The sequence below is a fragment of the Vulpes lagopus genome, chromosome 16, assembly GCF_018345385.1.
Source record: "Vulpes lagopus strain Blue_001 chromosome 16, ASM1834538v1, whole genome shotgun sequence".
Taxonomy (NCBI): domain Eukaryota; kingdom Metazoa; phylum Chordata; class Mammalia; order Carnivora; family Canidae; genus Vulpes; species Vulpes lagopus.
The window spans coordinates 35806299-35823023 of NC_054839.1; the positions used below are offsets into that span (position 1 = coordinate 35806299).

At 36.7% G+C, this 16725-nt stretch overlaps 1 protein-coding gene across 1 annotated transcript in view; it reads left to right on the forward strand.

Moving 5' to 3' along the window:
* The window catches only part of DACH1 (dachshund family transcription factor 1), a 423674-nt gene that overhangs the window by 219924 nt on the left and 187025 nt on the right, over window positions 1-16725 (forward strand). Inside the window, exon 3 of the mRNA XM_041731156.1 lies at window positions 12111-12272. Within this exon, the coding sequence (XP_041587090.1) occupies window positions 12111-12272 (162 nt within the window). The remainder of the gene's footprint in view (window positions 1-12110; window positions 12273-16725) is intronic.

Consider the following 16725-nt stretch of genomic DNA (forward strand, 5'->3'; position numbering starts at 1 on the left):
CTCTCATTTTTCTATGTGTTGTTTTCAAAATTTTAGAAATTTCTCAGTTTGGGAAAACTGAGAAAAATCTCAGTTCTATCTGTGAAAATATTTCATTGGGCTTGCCTAATTACTACAGAATATATATACACATACTTTCAGACTCAGAATTGATATTTGTTTCTGTCTTCAGCTCAGGGAAGGTAGAGAAATGTGTACATAGCACAGGTCCGTGTTTCTCATAAAGCTGTTGTGATTAGCTGGTTGTTTAAATTACTAATTGACATGCAGGAGTTGAATGCTTGAGAGAAGTGTTTTAGTTTTAGTTTGGTTCTTTTTCAATTAGCTTAAATTATTTAAGGTGAATAAATCTACTGCAGTGATTTAGTTTCTTTTAATAGAATCTCATGGTACAACATAAATTAGGTCAAGAGAAGCCACTGGATCAGTGTAACTGCAGACTTTGCTCCTAAAATGAAGGAATGTAAGGAAAATTGAGGATTTGCTATGATTTACTATTGTTTTGAAATAAGGTAAAAGGTTCTATCAGAATACACAAAAGACTCACATTTCATGCCATGTTAGGAATTATTTTGGTTCTTTCTGTTATAATGGTTTTTGCAGCAAAAAAGGAGAAATGAGTAATAACAACCATTGGTAGTTGTTCCTTGACATCCACCTGCTCTGTTTCTAGGTGAGCTGGGTTGAATATACTAATGAAACCTCAAAAGGGGAATAATTTTAAGGATAGATAGCCTTTGTTTCTTGAGAGATAAAGTATAAGGTTGCCTCAAAATCAGACAATTTAATTTGTCTATCACACAAAAAAATAACTTTCCTATGATTACAGAGATGTGCCAACATAAGGTCTTCATCTGTTTAACATGCCACCGTCTAGGCGATGGCAACCCCATTAGACTATGAACTATAACCTATATTTCTTTTGCATCTTCCCTATCACATGGCAGTATATATTCTTCTAAATTAATTAAGATTGTTCTTTCCTGTAATCCAACTTAAAAACTTCAACCAAAATCTTATTTTTCCAAATACTACAATTGGCCTATCACTGTTCACATTTTTCTTGTAACCAAATGAGGAAAATACCCACCTTTTAGGCTGATTATGGAGATTCAGAGATGTTGATATAAATGCTAGAACCTAATGACAAAAGGGTGAAGAATTTATTGCCTCAACTAGCCCCTCTTTTCCTGTTGTTATTCAGTGAATATGGCTGTCTATTGTTCCCAACCCAGACTTGACCACTGTTTATGAAGTGTTTGCGTGTTTGTATGTGTTATACAATTACATTTCTTTCTTGAGTCTTTTCCTTGAAAAAAAGTTTATACTCCTATATCAGAAAAAGTTTGTGGCCACATCCTTTCTGGTTACTTCTATCCTATTGGGTAACTGCCCCCATGCGAGACTTTCCTGTAAAAAATGGCCACCTCTGTGACACTTTTTTTTCTTATTTCCTCTCCCCTTTTCACCAACAACCACATGCTATGTGAATTCTAGAAAAAGGAAAAAAGAGAGAGACTTATTGAAGTATCAAAGGATTTAGGAGAGGATTTACATGGTGTTGAGAAACATAGGTGAACATTTGGGGAGATTATTCTTAGGCTAAGATGCCAATGAGGTGACTCCCTTGCAGGAAATTAAATTTATGACACCATTTTTTCTTTTTACTTATTATACTGCCTGAACTGTCACCAATATATTGACAAGTAGCCTTTTTAAAAAACATCCTTTCAGAATGTCATACACTGTCAGTTATTATCAGGCTAGTAAGAGGCACCTGCTTGGAGTCAATGCACTGAGTAATTTGGGGTGATGAGTCATGTGAGTAGTAAAAAAGAATTGGGCCTTAGACAAACACGAGGACATCTAATGAGCAGTTTATTGGAGATGGAATAATAATAATGAGAAGGGTTCTTTAAAGATAGAGTCAAAGTTTACGTATTTCAGTATAGAGGGAAAATAAGTGTTTGCTCTTCTCTTTTCTCTTGTTGTGCTATATTTAAAATATAGGACTCAACCTAATATAAACAATGTATTTTACCCATAGTCTAGGTTAAAAGTTTTGTGCACAGCTAAAATAGAAAGACCATTGTTTCTGTGGCAGATATATTTTAAGTTCTATGAAACTGATTTACAAACATTTTGGTCAGGTTTCTAAGTGTAATCAGCTTATACTTGTGACATCTGGTTGTCTATAACCTCGCCTCCCTATGCAATCTATAAGCTACTTGAGCAAAGGGGATTCTTTTTCTTTCAATGATTTTGTAGTTTACTGTATTCTGTACTTTTCTTTTTACATTTATTGACAGAGTCAGTGTGGTCAATGCTGAACTGGGAGTTAAGGGAATTGGGATTACTCTATCATTATTTAATGGTGTGACTTTATAGAAATGATTAACCTCACTGCCCCTAAGTTTCATCTTCAGTAAAATAAAAGGGTCACATTAGATAGTCTTTCTCATCTCCATGCTTTAGAATTCTAGACCCCAAGTGGCTGTTAACTATTTTTCTAAAGGCAGTAATGTTAACAGATGGAATAAAAGTGAGAGTTACATATTCAAGACCTTTTTGTGCCAAGTTCACTTTTCATAAATTACCTATTTTCTTATTTTAAACGATAGTAATTTAAAAATTTTAATTAATTGTGTTTCAGCGTGATTCTGTGTTAGTGGTCAGAACTTGAGTGTTTCAAAAACTTCCATGGAAATTCCTCAGTGATTTAACACATGGCCAAATGACATACCCATGATATTCCGTCCATCAACTTACTACTGCTGTTACTTCCTTCACTCGAAGAGACTGATTTTAGGCTGTTCAGAACAAAAAGACTAAAGTTGATGCCTATTTGATTTATTAGCATTATCAATTTTATAATAAACACTTTCCATATATTTCTCCAAATTAGTGGATGTTTTTGTTAATCCAAACATTTTTAAAATCTAATTAAATCAACTGAAAAACTGAAAACTGGTATAGAGAGTGTTTCCATTAATGGCCTCAAAGATCAATTTTCTTTTCTCTGCAGAATATAAATGTGTTTTAAAGGGCAAGGAAAGTCAGTCTAATGGACATTGGGAGACAAATTCACATTCAAAATCTTCAGTCTATCCTGATTCACAATTAAATTACTTATTCTTGTTGCTTATAATTTCTGTTGTTTAACCATTCAAGGGTGAGGACAGGTATATTTCAATCACAATCTTCCTTTATTTAGAAAGTATTGAAAAAATAAATAACTGTGAAAATTAGTGTCGGTTTTTTAGTCAGCTGGTATTTAACTAAAGATAGGGAGAAAATGGGGGGTTGGGTGGGGGGAATAAGGTACTGGTATTTTCAAGTTGTTATATTGAGCCAAAAGTTCTTCTAAGACTTGGAGTGATTTCAACTGAGTTGTAATTCAAACTTATATGGAGCTTACAATGCACCTTCAACAGAGTTTTGCAAAGAGTCTATAAGAACTGTCAGGAGCAGAAAGATTACTTCACAGTAATGACTGTTGAATTGAACTATGCTTTTTGATGTTTTACTTTCTGAATTGAATTGTTGGACAAGATTAATTGCACACAGTGAGAGTTTTAAATGAATGGCCATGTAAAGCATTAAGTTTCTCTGTATGCCACTTGGGGGGAAAAAAACCAGAAGGTTTAAATGAATAAATGCATTTAATGCACAAAATGCCTGGGCTAATTTTAAAACTCCTTTACTAACATCCTTTATTGAAAATAGAAACCCACTTTATTCATCTGTCTTGGTTATATTGCTGTGGTTGAAGTAATTTAATATTCCTGCTTTCCACTAATCTTCTAGTTCAACAGAAGTAAACAATAGGTTTCATAAATTAAAAATACACTCTTCTGAACATGCTTATAAGATTAAAAAAAAACAAGGCAGTAAACATTTATGACTGAAACAAACTAGATTGTTCAAATACTGCCATGATGTATCATGTATATCAATATGGCACTGTTATCAGTTAGAATGCAAACAAGGTTTTAAATGATGTGCCCCTTCATTTCAGCTGGAGAATCCGCTTCACACCATCTGCCTATCAGATGGTTAGGAACCAGGACTGCGTATTAATGCCACATGTTCGATTTTCCTCCTTCTTGTAATGGTTAGATTCATATTGCTAATAGCTGTGCATGAGCACTGTCGATGAAATTTCTGTGACGGTGGAGTGATGAGATATTTATAAGCCTCCTGTCTCCCTGAATAATCAGTAGGAAGAATGCCAGACATGAATAACTTATCAATTCCAGAATATTAATAATAACTACCATTGGCTATAATCTACTACATCTTTAAAATGGTTTCTTCTAAATTTGGGTAAAGTGACATAGACTAATAAAAAAGTCTGTCATATGGAAGCTTTGACTGCTTACTATCTCTTGCATATAACTCATTTTATTTAACCGTTATGTTTTAGGAAATACGTTTTATATGGAATGTGATGTAAAAGTAGACAACATATCAAACATTTGGAAGTCATCTTGATGTCTTTGAAACCAAAGATCAAAGATTGGACCTTTCAAGTTAATGAGCAAACAAACAGATCAGAGAAAGAATTTGACAGCAATATGTCTCTTTTATTGATATTTATAATCTATAGTTGTAATCTACTCTTTATCACAGGGGGTACTAACTTATTTGAAATAAATAGAATGAGGATACTTTTCTTTTAGAAAGTGTGATCAGGATCGTATACGGCATTTGAAAGATTTAAAGGCTATATTGATAAAAGTTGAAAGCAGAAGAAAAATGCTATCTTTGCAAAGTAAAACAAGACTCTTAAGTGGTGGCAATGCCTGCTTCTCTTCCAAAGATAAACCCATGGATTGGTTTTAGGATATTGAATTTGAAGTAGGGAAGGCTTTGTATCAATATAGCACAGAGTGGAGATTTAGTGATTTTAAGATAGATATGATCAATGTAGACTACTAAATGAAATGTTTAGATAGAAACATGGATTTTAGATTTCCATTTGTCAAATGGCTAAATTCTCACTCTATGCTGCTAGGTAGCTTTTGTCATAGTTGTATTTTTGTGAGTAACTGAACAAAGGTAAAACTAAACAGAAGGGCATTATGGATATTCTGGTTACTTGATAATATTTACTACCATTTTGCGGAGGCTTAGTATGTGCTCATGCTGTTGCATATATTATTTTGCCTTTATTCTCTACAACATCCCTATCATGTCAGAATTGATATCTCTGTTTTAAAGATGGGAATTTTGAAGCCTTGGGAATTATATAACTTGCAGCAGTATCCCAGATAAATTTGATGCATGTTGTCCAAAGTTTATATGGCTTTTTAGAGTGCATATTGTTTTTTTAAGCATCATGTATTTACTCCCTATATGATAGTGAGTTTAGATAACTAGTAATTTCCATGACAGTCACTTATTCAACTAGAACTTTATTTTATTTTATTTTTTAAAAGATTTTATTTACTTATTCATGAGAGAGAGAGAGAGAAAGAGAGAGAGAGGCAGAGACACAGGGAGAAGCAGGCTCCATGCAGGGAGCCTGATGTGGGACTCGATCCCAGGTCTCCAGGATCACACCCTGGGCTGAAGGCGGTGCTAAACTGCTGGGCCACGGGGCCTGACCTCAACTAGAACTTTAAAGATTTTAGTAGAGCGTCAAAAAATGAAAGTAAAAGAAATATATGAGCCAAGTTAAGAATAAAATAAACTTCTAACAATATGCAGTTAATAAAATAATATAGAATTTTCTCTGAAGGAGCAGAGCAGAATGAAGCTCTCAGCATGTGTTTGTATTATAATTCAGACAATAATATGAAAGGCTATGTTTTAAATTTCTTTGTAAAAATCTATTTATTCTTTTATAATATAAATGTAGAGCTTATAGACATTTAGCAGGAAAGAAGAAGAAACCTAAATATTTTTGCCTGATATAAGGCTTATGGTCTTTAACCTAATTTTGATGTACAATCCCTTTCCTGAGGGCCAATTGGAGGTCTCGGAGTATACAAACTATGACTTACTATCCTTCCTCTGAAGAAAAATGTCTTTTTTAAACAAAATATTTCTCAATCCATTATTCTATTAGTGTGAAATGAGTGTTAAGTATACATGTAAGTTTCTCCCCTGTTAATTACATTGGGTTTAAGATCTTGTGAAGAAAATGAAATTATATAATGTTTAACTTCGAGTTTAGAATATGTTTTTGTTTTGGCATATGAGATATTTAAATGTTCTTTGAGAGTCTAAAAAAGTAAGTTTGATGAGGTAAAATAGGTGGGTTAATCATTCCTTAGTATAAGAGATTATTTATTTTTTCCTTCATCATATAATCAAACACACACACATATTTGTAATTTTTCTCTCAATGAGAGAAAGAAATCTGGTGAAACACTTATCAGTTAAAGAACCAGGAGTGATAACCCAAGCTGTTTCAGGAACAGTTGCTGTACATGCCAAATAGATTCATACATGTAAGTGGTTGCTGGAGCTAATAATGGGCATGATTGCTGCATCAGTAACACACAGAAGTGACACATTACCTGGCTGGCCTTTCTGCTTCTGCTGTGGCAGGCTTAAGGCACAAGACTTATTTTGACAAAAGTCTACATCCCACTAGAGCAGTATGTCTCACATTCTGATTCCTTGGTTCAACCTGATTTTATGTTTTAACAAGTTCCCTTGTTGATTCTCAAGCATACTCACTTCTGAAAACAACTGCAATGACGATCTGCTTGGTTAGTAAACTTTTATTGTAAGATGCAGACATACTTTAGTGTAAATTACTGTCATCAAATAATCTAAGGGCAGTGTATCAACCTGTGTGTTTCCTGTAAAGGTAAAAACACTGATTCCTCAATCCATCCCAGACATTGTCTCTGAATATGTCCCTGGGAAATATAATCTCAAACTTTACCATGCAAGGCACCTGGATTTGATGTTGACTATCACTTTGAGAAACACTAAATTACCTAGTTCTGAGGTAAAAATGGTTCCTCTTGATTGGGAAGAGTTAAAACAATGGCAGATTTGCAATATAATGTACTTGAGGGTGGGATACTGAAGGAGGACATAACAAAAATCTCTGTGGGGATGCTTTGATGGCTCAGTGGTTGAGCATCTGCCTTTAGCTCAGCGAATGATCCCAGCGTCCTGGGATCGAATCCCTAGTTGGGCTCCCTACAGAGAGCCTGCTTCTTCCTCTGCCTATGTCTCTGCCTCTCTTTGTGTGTCTCTCAGGAATAAATAAAATCTTAAAAAAAAATCTCCATGAATCTGAGGCAAGGGGAAAAGTGCTCTGAGAAAAGGATGAGGCAGGAAGGTAAACGTACATGGTCAATGTCATGTACAAAATCTGGCTTAAAAGAAGGAATATAGTCCCTTAGAGGAAGTGGGAGAAGGCTGAAGTGTCTAGAGCACAGACAGCAAGCAAACAATTCTTGGTTACATGAAAATGTTTTCACAGTCTGAGTTCTCTATAAGTAGAACAAAAGCTAGAGGTATTTTTTGAACTTATACTTTTTCTTTCAAAGACAACTTCATTTTGGAACAAAATATACAATGATACCTCTTTCTAAGAGCAAGTTGGAGGGGATTTGAGAATTACATCAGAGATTTGAAAGGGCCATTGAGAGGCCAACAGAAAGTACAATAAATACAGAGGGCTGGTGAGCCTTTTGTGATTTTTTTTCCAGCCTGAGGCAGATGTGGCTTGGGAGAGTCATGTGTTGTATTAAATTCATGAAATTTGCTACTCCTAGTATATTCACATTGATTGTAACATCAACATAATGCTTTAAATTACTTACATAGATGTTGTTAAAATAGTGACCATATTTCTCCTATGGCTGTCCAAGTGATCTAGTTTCAGAAGTGTTTTTTCATTCAGTGAGAGTTTGTGGCAGGCACTGTGGTAGGTGTTTGGGATACATATATTAGGGTGTATTTCTGTCCTTTTGGTGTTATAACCTAGTTATAGGAGCTAGTCTTTTTTTTTTTATAGGAGCTAGTCTTAAACCTACCCTTCCCCCTATGGTAACCACCCTTCCACCCCTCTACCCCCCACCTAAGAAGCATTAAAGAATTCAAGGGACTGAGTTTCTCTTCTCAGATGGCATACTGAAATGACTTGGGGAACAATGAAATGAACCCCAAAACATACAGATGCAGGAGTCCCAGACAGAATGTCCTACGGTAGGACTCAGCAATTTGCATGGCTCAAAAGCTCCATAGGTGATTCTGCTGCACAAAGAATGGCAAACTCACATAGAGCAGGTTGAGAACACAAACGAGTGGATGGCTAGCATTCCTCTTGAGAAGTAGGTAAGGTCATCTCTTGAGAAATGAATTTTGAGCTGATTCTTGAAATGTTGATTGCTGTTTCCCAGGTAGATTGAAGAGTCAGGAACTTGAGCCTGCTACTCCTAGAGCATAATTTTTAAGCCATCAGATAATGGATATCCTGGCCAGTCTGTGGCAGGGATAGGAGAGCATTTCTAGAAATGGGAACACATGCAAAATCTGGCTTGAAAGAAGGAATATAGTCCCTTAGAGGAAGTGGGAGAAGGCTGAGTGTCTAGAGCACAGACAGCAAGTGGGGCCTGAGGAATGGATGATGCTACACAGGTAGGAGAGGGACTGAGCATGAGGGTCCTGACAGCTGTGTTGAGCACCCTGCTTCCTCCTAAGAGCCAGCATTGAATTTCATGATTGGATTTTCCTTCCTACAAGATTTTTTTAAAAGATTTTATTTATACATGAGAGACACAGAGAGAGACAGAGACATAGGCAGAGGGAGAAGCAGGCTCCCTCTGGGGAGCCTGATGTGGGACTCAATCCCAGGTCCTTGGGATCACAACCTGAGCCAAAGGCAGATGCTGAACCATTGAGCCACCCAGGTATCCCTCTTCCCACAAGATTATGGTGACTGTGTTGTGGTGAGATTGGAAGTGGAGAAAGTGGAAACTCTTGAGAGGCTGTTGCAGGACTCCATTGGAAGAAAGATGGCAGCTGGCACAAGAGGTAGTTGAGGAAATGGAAAAAATGGCCCGAATTTAAAAGCTAGAATTAGAATTGTGAGCCAGGTGAGTTAGGAACTAAAATCAGCAACTGCTGAAAATGTCAGAGCTTTTTTCCTGACTTCATTAAAGTGACTAAAAAATCAGTGTAAGTATTATATAGTTCAGTTATAGCACATATGAGTCATGTGCTTCGAGTAGTCTTGTCTCCCCGCCCCCTCTAATCTACAGTCTCCTTCTCCCAGTTTGGTCAGCCGCTGTCTGGAAGCAGATGATCCTCCTTCTGGCAAATCATCAGAAGGTCCTTAGTAACCAACACTATGTCATAGTGCCTATGTCATTCTCCTCACTCTGTCTCATCACATGGGTATTTATCATCTCACATCATCACAAGAAGGGTGAGTGCAGTATGATGAGATATTTTGAGGGAGAAAGACAGAGACCACATTCACCTTTTATTATGGTATGTTCATTATAATTGTTCTATTTTATTGTTAATCTCTTACTTCCTAATCGATACATTAAACTTCGACATTGGTACATAAGTATAGAAAAAAACACAGTATGTATAAGGTTCTGCACTATCTATGGTTTCAGGTATCCGATGGGGGTCTTGGAACATATCTACCATGGATAAGGGGGGGACCACTGTGTATCTTTTGAAATTTTTATTAGAAATGTAAAACTATGGGGATAGATTGTCAAGTGGATACATAGGAGAGTAGCATAAATAAGATTAGATAAGGGACGTCTGGGTGGCTCGGTGGTTTAGTGCCTATCTTTGGCCCAGGGTATGATCCTGGAGTCCTGGGATCGAGTCCCACGTCAAGCTCCCTGAGTAGAGCCTGCTTCTCCCTCTGCCTGTGTCTCTGCCTCTCTCTCTCTGTCTCTCATGAATAAATAACTAAAATCTTTTAAAAAATCAGATAAATAAAATTATGAAAAATATTTTTAGAAGTCAAGGGTTCATGTCATTAGGTAAAGAGAAGTTAAGATTCTTCTAGCTAAGGGGGCTATGGCCAGTCCGCCAAATCCTGCAGGAATCATAGATATGAATGGACTTTTTGAGGAAATAGAATGCAGGGCATGCCTAATGTTTAACAACATGATATGGCTAGGGATGCCTGGGTAGCTTAGTCAGTTCATTGAGTGTCTGACTCCTGATTTTAGCTCAGGTCATGATCTCAGAGTCCTGAGATTGAGCCCCACGTGGGCTCAGTCAGAGCCCACCTAAGTTTCTCTCTCCCTCTCCTTCTTCCTCTACCCTATGCTCTCCCTCACTCAAAACAAAACTTATTTGCATGATCTATCTCATTTAATCCTCATGTTATCCCTTTGTGAGTAGAATGACTTTACAGATAAAGAAACCATACTCAAAAAGACTTTATGGCTTAAGGCTACACCATATATAGTTATATTTCATGCTACTGAATTTGATTCAGATCTGTATAGTAATAACAATCACATCTCAAGTTGTAGTTTTATTTTCCTTATTTGAATGCTATGAACAAGATTTACCTGCCACATAAAAGCAAAGATAAAGGCCTTGCAAATGTCATAAATTAGAGATGGGACCACACCAGGCAATGACGGGATGGGGCATGTGGGATGGTTAAATTTTTGATGAAACAAAATTGAGGAAGAGAGAGTTGCTGGGAAACACAAGGACAAGGAGAATTTTAACAGGAAAGAAAATGTTCTGAAACACCTTTGAAGGAAATGAGTAACTGGGGAGTAAATTCAATCATAGGAAGATGAGAGAATCAGTTCAAGTTGGGACTTAAAAGGCAACAAATGTACAGTCTAGACCCTGATGAATTATTTGAATTTACATCAGTGCCTTTTTAGAGGGTAGTTATCAGTTTTTCACTCAAAGATCCATTCTGAAAGTCTTGTTGCATTGGGGTGAAAGTTGTCAAGGCCTTTTTGGTCTGATCTGAAGGAGAGGTGAGCTCTTCTAGCCTCTAAAAAATAGCAGAGATTTCTAGGGGGGAAAAAAGACTTTCTGAGGTTGTAACTTATTTGCTGTAGTAACCAGAAGTGATGATTAGTGGGGAGGAAAAGAAGAGAGAGGTGTTCAGTCTCTAATCCACCAGCTGGGAGTGGAAATAAATCACACAGATAAATTCAACCTGAGTTGAAGCACTATAGTTAGAAACTCTGAAGCAGCCATAGCAAAAAGAGTATGGAGAGTGGGGATCTATATCTTTGCTAGACTGTAAAAGTTTTAGAATTAGGAGAAATTATTCAGATATTGCAGTGTCTGTCATTTTGCAGATGAGGGATGCCAGGATGAAGTGAACTGACCTGGTAAAAGTTCACACATTTAAGAAAAACAAACCACTCCCATGCTCCAGAAGCTCTGCTATCTATAGCCTGTACCTAAAGCATGGCTCTAGCTTTCTGTTCTACCATAATCTGGCCTCAAATTCTATTTCTAATCTCAGGTCCACTCCTACCTCCTGTTCTCTGGATGAATAGATGTGAATTGTTTCCAGACAAACATGGCACAGTGGTTTAAAGTGTTCGCTCTGGGACTAGAATGCTGTGGGATGAGAAGTTAGGGACGGGAGCTGTGGGGCAAGGTTATTCCAAAGGGAATGAATGTGTGAAAGCACAAGCTTCAAGAGGCGGGACACGCATGCGTTTTGGTGGCATGTTCAGGTAGCTGGAGGGTGGCCTGAGGATGAGGAAATGGAGCAAGTAGGTAGGTTTGCACTTTCCAATAAAAGGCTTTGTGAATTAAGCTAAACAGTTCAGAACCCCCACCCCCACCCCCCACCCCAGGTAGTTGCAGATGATTTGAAGCAGGGAGTAATATACTCAAATTGGTTTGTTTGAGAGGGAATCCTGGATGCTTTTCTACCACTGTCCTCCTATGTATGAATTATGTTTCTGCTAATATTTAATTTGGGAGTGGAGAGTGCTTTCTACCCATCATATCAATTTTGTTTCATTGGCTAGCCAGGAATGAACATAGGTTATGAGAGTGTTGCATAGAGGAATCAGATATTCTAATATGTTTGTATGTGTGCTCTATAAAGTACATGGACTATTACATGAAAGATCTGCATTTGAATTACCTTGTTTTTAATTTATTCTTTTAAGGTCTGACAGCAGCAGCCGCAGCAGCTGCCGCTGCTACCAACGCAGCCATTGCCGAAGCAATGAAGGTGAAAAAAATCAAATTGGAAGCCATGAGCAACTATCATGCCAGTAATAACCAACATGGAGCAGATTCTGAAAATGGGGATATGAATTCAAGTGTTGGTAAGTTTTATATTCACGGAAACTTTTGTGATCATGTGGCTACCAAATTACTTTCTTTTCCAGGACAAAACTATCGGGTCCCCATTCAAGAAGCTGGTACTTTTAGCTTAGAAAACAGTGTATATACCATTTGCACCTCTAACAACATGCACTCTGAATAAATAATTAACAACGTAATTTTTAAATATAGGATCAACTTTATATAGGCAACTTCTAGCAGCATTCAGTTAGCATCTTTCATAATACAATCAAGTTTTAAAGATCAGAATCTTAACTTAGTGTAGTTTTGTTTTCATAGAGATGTGTGTGAGTAGGTGGGGAAGAGCAGAGGGAGAGAGAAAATCTTAAGCAGGCCGCACTCCCAGTGGGAAGCCCCACATGGGGCTCTACCTCAGGACTCTGAGATTGTGACCTGAGCCAAAATCAAGAGTTAGACACTTAACCCACTGAGCTACCCAGGTGCCCCAATAATCAGAAATTTAAAATATTGATTATATCAGTGTCTTTTTAGAGGGTAGTTATCAGTTTTTTACTCAAAGATCCATTCTGAAGATCTTGTTACATTGGGGGGAAAGGTAAAGTGACAAAAATATTTACAGACAAACCTATACTTTATCTTTTTAATTCCTCATGGATTTGTTATCAAATAAGTTTGCATCAGCAACAGAACATATAAACTCAATTCTTTCATGTGCTGCCGAGAATAAGAATTACGTTGAGAATTCTTTCTGTATATAACCATTACCAATTTCTCTCATTGTAAATGTACTACTTTAATTTCTGTTGATTTTTTTTTTCCGTTCTTGAAATGTGGAAAAAAAGATGAAAAGTTAATAGTCACTGTTTAAACCAAAACCAACAGCTTTCTCTTTGCAGAATTCATTTGGGTAGTTCGTTTTTTCAAACACAACTTCACATATATGGTTTAACTTTTATATTGATGGTATCTCAAGCATCTGTGTGTTGGTGAGATAAAACATTGTATTCTGCTACTGCACTGTATTGTTTCTCTTTAAAATGTAGAAACCATGCTCAAAATATATTTAGCAAGAGAAATTTAGCTATTCTAAGATAGTGTAAAATACTATATCCAACATATGTTCATGAAGGACAGTAATTCAGGGCAGTTCAATTAAATTTTCTTTTCCACGCAGTGTTTTAATAGATTATTTCTTTAGATAAAAAGCAGCTCTCTCCTTTCTGTCCAATATGACATATAGTTAAGGGTATGTGAAAAAATACTATGGATTGTAGTAATCATCATTCTTACAATGGGATACATCTTCCATGGGAGCACACACTAGATGTGAATGATAGAGTAGGGAGTAATTGTCAAATATATGTACAATACACAAAATGCCATTGCTTCAGTGATGCCAAAGGGTAGCTTCTAATAGGGTAGAAAAGGGGAAAGCAGAATTTTTCCATAGCACTACACAAGGGAAATAGAAGAGGGATGGCAATAAGGGGTTCAGTTTGAAAATAGGTTATAAAGAAGATGGTGGCAATTCTTAGAAGGATGAAAAGATATGAAAAAGAGCCAAAGCTATGGCTCTACAGCTGGACGGGATGAAGGAAAACATGAGTGCTTGCATTTCTGGTGCTCCTAGGGGGAGGATGGACGGCTGTGGGTTGTTAAGGTCATGGTTCACACACATAAATTCAGACTTTTGAAAATTAAAAACAGTTTTGAAGTAAAATGAATGAATTATAATATTCCTATTAGAACTATTAAGTACATGTTTGTTTGTTTGTTTTAAATAAGCAGTCTTTTTCTTTGGCCTATAAAGTAGAACAGAATTAGACACTTTTAAAAACAAGTAATTGGCTACTATAAATTTTAGTGACCATTGTACAACAGTCTGGGTTGTTTTCAAAATTTTAGAAGGATAAGAGTTTAATGCAGGCTGTTCTTAATAGTTGGCGTTAAGAGGAGGAATATTTAAATTAGGCAATTTAATAACATTGAAAACAAAAGATATTAAAACGTGATATCTCTCTTTGAATTTCCTGAGCAGCAGAGCAGAAGTTGACTTTGGAAAATCCAATAGGTATAAGATAAGGAGAACATGGCTCATAATTAGGCATTGACATACATTTCATATTTGCTATTATAGAATAATATTTGCCTGCTGACCAAATTTAGGTTTACCTTAATTGTTTTTGGTACATAGGCTACCATAATGACTTAAAAAAGAAACAATTTGATTTTTCTTTTGTGTTCTAGTTGGCAGAAATCACTTTTCTTCCATCAAGGTATTTAGTTGGCAATTTATATTGCTTTTTGGTTTTGACCCCCACCAACTGACACTAGTTTGAATCAGGAGCAGAAATTTATTTGAATTTTCCTACAGAGTCTTAATATTTTTAGAGTGCATTAACATTGATGTCATTGCCAGTCCTTGAGGCATGTAGATCATTTCTGTTAGATGCCAGTAACTAGTTTGGGGGTAAATGTTATCATTGTCATTTTTATTCTATTCTCACATGCCACAGTCCTCTAAGAATTTATGATTTATTATCTTTCCAGAGCACCCCCCTTCCTTTCCTAGAGATCAGGGAAAGAAGGTTTGGTGGAAGGGTTGGGTAAGGAAGGTATAGGGGACTGGTGGGTATTGGGGTTGAGCTTGCACAAACCAAAGTAGTTGTTGAATTGGGCAGTCGCTTTATATGCATCCGCACCCCCCTTCTTTTTTCATTCTGACAATAGTGCCTGCCTCTTGGTAAGTGTTCAGCAATTACCTGCTCTGTGACTTTGAGAAGTTATCTAAACTTTCTGAGCCTAACATTGCATGTCTGGAAAATGGCATAATAATATCAAATCATGAGAATGAAAGAAGATCCTATTTGTCAAGTGTTTATTTACTGCAATGTCTGCTTATCACATTGTTTGGTCACCAGTAAGGTTAGTCATATTGGTACTGCTTTTGCTATTATTATTATGTTTCCAAATTTGCCTCCTGAAAATGACCTTTTTCCTCTTTTTTACAATCATTAATTAACTATTTCCTTTTCTGTTTTCCTATTCTCTATTTTCCTATTTGTTAAACTGCAGGCCTGTGTGTAAATTTGGGGGGAGTTATTGTATCACTTGGCTTTTGTTGTGCCTTTGATTTTAACCCATTCTAGTTACACAAAATAACTGTAATCTAGTCCCAGAACTCAGGGGGCATACAGTCCATGGGAGGGATGGCTATGTAAGCAGGCAGTCAAAACAGGATATGCTAGATCCAGGAGCATCAGCTAGCACAAGGTGCTTAGGAAGTGGCACTGAAGCATATGAATTCCAGAAGGAATCCCAAGAATCTCAAAGGCCTATATTTCAGAATACAAACTTACTGCTCTCATGAATCTATCAATTGTCTCTTTGAAGGAGTGAAACCCCTCAGAGAGGTGCTACTTATGTGATGTATTGTTGCTGCTCAGCCCTGCCCAAATACAGTGACATTTTTGAAATCAATTCAGGTTTTCTTCTTTTACTTGTACTATCTGGCTCACAAGTTATCTTAAACATTTTAGGCTCTCCTGTATAGGAACACTGCACCGCCCCCCACCCCGATTGTAAGTAAATCCTACTGCCTCTGGAAACAGACTTTGTGTTTGTTTGGTTTGGTTTGATTTGACTTAGTGAGGCGAAGAGACATTTTTATTACACATGACTCCTTCCAGTTCTTAACAATGAATTGTCAAAATTAGCCCCCAAAAAAGGTGTTTAGAGAAATCTATGACACAGACAAATAATTATTTTATATCCCAATTTTACACGGTAACCTTGAGCTCACATCTTTCCAACAGAATGATCACTTTAGGAAGAAGTGAGGACTTCAGGATAGATCCGAGTGAGGCATCAGCACGCTGAGTAAAATATATGGCCGTGTCTCCATTCTCCCTCATCCACAATCAATTGGATTCTTTTAGTTTAATATTTACTTGCTAAGATGAGATGCTAGTCTGCATGGTGATAAACAGTCTGCTCCTGGCATCTGAAGGTGACCTGTCAGTTCATATGGACAAATCTCCTGCTTACTGAAATGTACAAAATAAATCATTAAAGCAGGCAGGTGCTCATTCCCAGATTTAAATCACCATAGATTTATGATTTGAATTAATGCTTCATTTGGCCATAGAAATAGATGCTGAGACAAATGATATGCACTGGTTGGGGTTTCCATACTGTAGCCATCCTGATATTGATTACTGAGATGTCTTTGCAATCTCTTGTTTATATCAAGTACTATCTTGTGACAGGTTGGCTGATATGAGCTACATTGCAGATAAGAAGGAAAAATGTCCTGGATTCTTTTTAGTGGCAACACTATCCACAACATACAGGCCAGATAAATTGCTATTTTTTTGCTTTAAGGACTGATCTACATAACCAGCTTAAAAAAAATGCTGCTTGGAAATTGGGACTGGGATATTGGAAAAGCAGAATTTAAAACCGGTGAACCCA